The sequence below is a fragment of the Crotalus tigris genome, unplaced genomic scaffold, assembly GCF_016545835.1.
Source record: "Crotalus tigris isolate CLP2741 ecotype Arizona unplaced genomic scaffold, ASM1654583v1 scf7180000017638.2057652, whole genome shotgun sequence".
Classification (NCBI taxonomy): Eukaryota; Metazoa; Chordata; class Lepidosauria; order Squamata; family Viperidae; genus Crotalus; species Crotalus tigris.
Genome location: NW_024096531.1, coordinates 1,049,120 through 1,055,119, shown reverse-complemented (window position 1 = coordinate 1,055,119; position 6,000 = coordinate 1,049,120). Strand labels below are relative to the sequence as shown.

The window sequence follows — 6,000 nt, the reverse complement described above, 5'->3', positions numbered from 1 at the left end:
TGAACCCCTCTTCTTTGTGGCAGCCTCTCAAATACTAGAATACTGCTATCATGCCACCCCTATTTCATCTTTTCTTTAGACAAGTCAAACCCAAGTCCTGCAGCCATTCTTCATATACTTTAGTCTCCAGGCCTTGCTGTTGGAATGCTGTTACTTCCCCATCAAAGTGGTACCTATTTATCTACTTGCATATGCATGCTATCCAACTGCTAGGTGGGCAGGAGCTGAGGCAAGTAATGGGAGCTTACTCTGTGGTGTGGTGCTTGGGTCTGAAGCTGACACGCTCTGCATCTTTAACTGCTGAGACATTGCTCCAACCACCATTTTTATCTAAGACTTACAAATCATTAATTCAGACGACACCAAGACCATTTCAATCCTTTTACTAAATCAATTCACACAAATTCCAAATTGCAAATATAATTAAGGTCAATGGGGTACTTTTCTCCTTGGATTCATCATTAAGACATGAAATAAACACAAAATAGATATGTAGCATTTTTTTCTTCTTTAAAAAGATGAGAAAGGAATGCCACCTGATAAAAGCACCACAACACTATTACAAAATAGGATCTGCCGGTTTCTTCTTTCACAAATAAAAAGACTATGGACTGCTAACAACTTTCCAATCAATGCATAATTCATTAAAATAAAACTATAAAATCTCCTAGATTACACTAAATTCAGACAATGCCTGGAATACAGGGCATTAAACAGCAGTAATGTCAACTATCAGTGCCAACATAAAATATTTTTGAAAGTAAAAAAAAAGCCCATCTTTATTCCCTAGATGAATGAACTTTAAAATAAGGGGCTCTCTGTTTTACAATGAGGAATTTAAGGAGATGGGTCTGGGCAAAGAGGCAAGTATCGTTTGCTTTCTAGGCTTAGTTGGCATCTAACTTGGCCATTTCTTGCACATAAATCCCTATACTCTCACTATCAAAGAGAACAAAATAGACTGTCTTGATTGAAGAGGACATCGTTGATACAAAATAGCTGGAAATGGCTTTCAGGATCAGCTGAGCAGCAGTCTGCTTTGGGAAACCATTCCTATTCACAGAATTTTGGAGAGAAAAAATAATTAAAATTTGTTTTAAAAAAGTTGAAAGATGCATAGGAATCTCAATATATGTTTAAAGAAATGTCACAAAATCCTAATGAGGCTTGCAACAAAATGTGGTTTCCTAGTACAAAGGAATTTTATAATGATGTTTATAATGAATTCCTGTATCTACATGCCTGGGAGTACAACCACTGAAATCTCTCTCCCCCTCTCTCTCCCTCTCCCTCCCTCTCTCTCTCTCTCTCTGTATAGGAATGTGATGTGCAGCTTGCAGAAGCTTGAAGGAGGAATATATGGGATGAGATTCAAAAGGAAATGAGGGAGACCCTTGTTCTTTTTTCACTTATCTGAAGAGCAGAGACAAAAACAGAAAGCAGGAATTAATGGTAGCTCTTTCCTTCTTGACAAGCCCCACCTTCTCTTTGTAGACTGATTTCTTAAACCACCATGGCTTGTTAAGCACTCATTGCTAATAACCAAACATAAGCTATGGAAGAGCTTGTAAAAGTTGGCTCAGTTCAGCTTAGGCAGCAATATATAATCAGTGGATCCCTAGAAATTTATTGTCAACCCCCCTCCAAACCTATTCCAAATGTCCTGAATGAATCTTAATTTTTAATGTGACATAATGGGAAATATTACAAATTAAATTTTAATTAATTGTATTTAATGTCATGTTAAATTGAACATGTGCGTTAATTTGAAACAAATTATCATTTTGCTGGATTTATTTTTGTGGTTGCTGGATCTACAGTATGTCCTTATCCTCTTGACCTAAAAATGTTATGTACCGCTATGCTACAGTAATGTTGAACTTATGGCTGGAAACAACTCATATAAATTTTTTCATATTTTCAGGGAATGCTTAACTAACCAAGTGATTGTAAATCCTAAGAAACAAACAGTGAACAAAGGGGATTCTTGATCAGTTCCAATAACAGCAGTTGAATAATGCAAGCTTTTAAAGGACTTTGAAGATATGCTCTGAAATCTACATTTAAACAACCGTACTTGTTACTTTAGAGAAGAGTATATAGAACTTTGAACTTTTAAAATGCCATTCTACAAATTTGGTTTGCTGAAATCAGACACTGTAGAACATCTGGCATAACAATTATATATTGCCCATTGTGCCTCCTCCCCCTTTCCCTCTTTTCTTGAAATACACATACTTATAATGAATCACCCCATGTAAACTCATGTTTTATCCATAAAATTGGACAGAACTGTTTATATAGATTTAACGAGTAATGTCTGCTTGACAGATGTCTGTCCTGGAACAGCTGTGTACATGTGTTGGGACTGAGAGAAAATGCTGCTCTTAAAAAACTTTTTTATGTTTTAAGATTTTTATTTACCATTCTTCAGATTTGTTGAACTGAACTGACAAGATGAGTATGCTATTCTTTAAAGGGACACATTTTCACTTGGAATGTCAATCTGATTCAATACTATTAAACTTCCCTCTATATACACACACAGCCCCACACAAGATAACTTTATCATATAGTAAACATTTTTTTCATGTTGTAATTAATATTTAAAATATTAAGACATTCCTATTCCTGGTTATTTGGGACAATTCCTTAAAATATAACACTTTCAGAGATGAGAGAGAGAAAACTCAATTCATCAAGGAAACAGTGTAACATTGTTTTATAAACATTTTACCTACAAAAATGCTTTTCATAATATTGGCTCCTCTAACTACACATTTCCTAACATTTAATCGTTCTAGCCATGGCTAAAATGTTACCAAGGTTATAGGTCTGACTTCACTAAAGATTGTAGACAGAAACGAATGTCATCATTATTGTTTGCACCACTAAAGATAAAAAGGCACTGCTGAGTCACCCAGCTTAATCATTTGTCTCACTAAGTGGCTGTTCAGAAACATGGCGAAGCAATAAGCCAATATTAAAGAACAGTGTATAGCAGGGGTGTCAAACTGCTGGCCCACAGACTGGTTTCATCATACCGAAGCTGCACCCATCCCGCTGCCAGCAATGCAAAAAGAGTTGCCACACATCGCTACACGTTACGTGACGAATTTGACACCCATGGTGTATAGCAAGCTGTAACATATAAACTGCAAGGATTTAATCATTGTGCAACATAGTATTTTTTGAGATACAGAAGCCAGTATTATGCAGTAATTTAGGCTATGGCACATTTGTATGTTTTAGGTTTTATAGAAAAGAAAAATACCTTTCAGCTCTAAGTTTGGAAATTATAAAGACTTCATCTTAAATCAATAGAAGGAAATGGTTGCTTAATATAATCCACAGTGGTTAGTAATAAGAAGCAAGCAGAACTGTCAGGGATCATATTAACACTAAATCATGGTTTATAGTAAGTAATTTATCATGCCAAAACATAAACCTTGGATTATAAAGCACAATGTTGCCAAGCCACAAAAAATAATCACTTTATTGTCTAGCATGTTGTGTGAATATAGATTTGGGGACAAACTGGATGAATTCCAGGTTTACCTGCCACTTCCAATGGAAGGAAATGCAATTGACTTCAGCTTCTTTTCATCTGCTAGTGCTAAGCAGTTTTTCACTGTCTTTTCCAACAACTCCTCACATTTGTCTGAACCCCAACTGGGGCTATTGCAATGGATCACGAATTTTGCAGGCAATCCATGTCCTGAACTGACAACAGCTGGTTGAGGAAAAAAATAAGACTGTATTTAACATTTTGGAAAATACAATTGGAACAGTATAATTCAGCAATGAAGGATACATAGTTCTTTACTCCAATGGATCACCTATTCTGCATACTGAATGTGACTATATTTATGCCCAGTACTAAATTTAGACATAACATTAAACTATAATTTGGTGCTGGCATGCCTTGTACTCTACAAACCCATAATCTTTGGTTGTACTCACATGAGTTAGGTCAGTAGTGAAATACAAATTCATTACAAATTCACACCGATTTCCCCCTCAAATGGCATAATGCTTACCATTAATATATAGGTAATACTTTATAACAGTGGTTCTCAACCTGTGGGTCGGGACCCCATTTGGGGTCGAACGACCATTTCACGGGGGTCGCCAAAAAACGCAGTCCACCATTTTTTTCCCCTTTTCCTTAGCTGTGCTACTCCCTTTTATTCTATTGGCTTATGAAAGCCAATAGAATAGAGTGTCTTGAATAGAGTCTAATTCTATTGGCTTTCAAAAGCCAATAGGAATTGTCCAGGCTGTCTCTGCCCTGCTGAGCCTGCCAAAAGTCCCATTCTGCAAACGGTGCTGCACCAGTTGAGTAGTCCTCAACTTACGACAGGTTGAGTAGTCCTCGACTTACGACCGGTTGGGGGTCGTGGCATTAAAAAGGTTGAGAACCACTGCTTTATAAGTAAGTAAGCTCTATGTACTTACTTAGTTTTTAATTTTTGATTATCTAGGATTCTATATCCTTCAATCATTCACACTTCCAAATGCAGTTGACTTGCATAAGATTATATGCCTCTAATTTTTTTAAATTTTACAAATATAGCAGTTTGAATTAGTGTATATGCTAGTAGCGTTTTAAAATTGAATGTATGCATAGTTTATTTTTTTTCCCCATTTCTCTTGTTTTATTATTTTCAATGTAGTATTAATACCTTCTTATAAACCCAGGTCCGAAAGCCTTTTTGACACAATCCTCATCAATGATATGCTGACATTATGGTTATTTAACAGAATCCAAGCTAAATTGAACTGCCATCTATGGTACACATAGATAAAATGTCCCCCATTTTCCAAGGATTTAAACTGCACCTCCTGCTGTGTCCAATGGCCCGTTCTTTTTGCGAAGTTCAACAACAGCCTCCAGGAATTCTTTTCCACCCCGCTTCTCCAATGTGCTTCCTGTGCAAGAACAGAGCGGTGACTGTTCCACATCCAACAGAGCATTTATCACTTCAGGTGGCTACACATCACAGATTTCTCTGAGCAAAAAACGGGGGTGGGGGGGACTGCAAAGTAAGATCTAAACCTTTGAGGACTGGTCCAAAGTAACAGTTCCCTTTTGATCTCCGTCTTTTTAAAAATTCGCCCTCCCACGGGATATAACCTGATGCAATTTGCAATGCCAACCAGCAGGGCAGTGACAGTTCTTGCTGCTGCTTCCACAGAACCACAGTAGACATGTCTTCCGGAGAGTGGGCTAACGGCAGTGAGATTTGACTCTTGTACCAACGTTTTCCCATGGAGGGCAAGATTCCCCCTTTCTGTTACAGACTGCTTTAAAGACAAAGTTGCCATAAGAAGAACTTGAAACTCACCTCATCTTCATCCCTGACCCCAACAGGTGGCCCCCGGGAGTGTAACAGTCTTGTGAGTGCAACTGGCTGCTTTACTTGACAACTGCCCGGCTTGTTGAACCACCTTTAACCAAGAGGAAGAGCCTCAGAAATAAGGAGATTCTCTAGGGTTCCCCCTTCCCTCCACTGAATTGCTTCACTACAGCTACGGAAGTGTAACAAATGCTGCTCGAGTTAGGAAGGGAGCTGCATCATTTCCATTACTGGCTGAGGTTTGCGCAAAGGCAGTCCACCATGAACTGGTTTAGATCTTATTTTGCAGCCTCACTTTAATACAGAGAAAACAGAACGTAGCTGGAAAAGGTTCATTCCTAACGAAGCACCCAAATCACATTGCATTTGTTCTGTGATTATACAAGGAGTGAGGCAAAGAAACAGTGACAGTGAGACTGGATTAATTCTGGATTAAAGCAGTAACTTTGTAAATTGATCTCTGCAGCCTAATCATAAACATATTTACCCAGTAAATAACTCAGGGCTTATTTCAAGAGAATTCGTGAAGATACTTAGAAACAGAGCCTCAGGTGCCAACCTTTGCCAAATTCAGCAAAGCTTACTTCCAGGTAAACATGTGTAGGGTCAGGCTTTTGATGCTTTAGAACTCTTTTTCCAA

The 6,000-nt window shown here is 37.8% G+C and overlaps 1 protein-coding gene across 4 annotated transcripts in view; it reads right to left on the bottom strand.

Annotated features, from left to right (window-relative positions):
• Positions 1-367: 367 nt before the first annotated feature.
• LOC120304378 (core histone macro-H2A.1) overlaps positions 368-6,000 on the bottom strand; it is a 46,625-nt gene continuing 40,992 nt past the window's right edge. For all 4 annotated transcript variants that reach the window (XM_039334867.1, XM_039334869.1, XM_039334866.1 and 1 more), the window contains exons 7-9: positions 4,843-4,932; positions 3,559-3,733; positions 368-1,053 (exon numbers count right to left, since the gene is read on the bottom strand). In XM_039334867.1, coding sequence (XP_039190801.1) covers positions 888-1,053; positions 3,559-3,733; positions 4,843-4,932 — 431 coding nt within the window. In that variant the 3' untranslated portion in view covers positions 368-887. The remainder of the gene's footprint in view (positions 1,054-3,558; positions 3,734-4,842; positions 4,933-6,000) is intronic.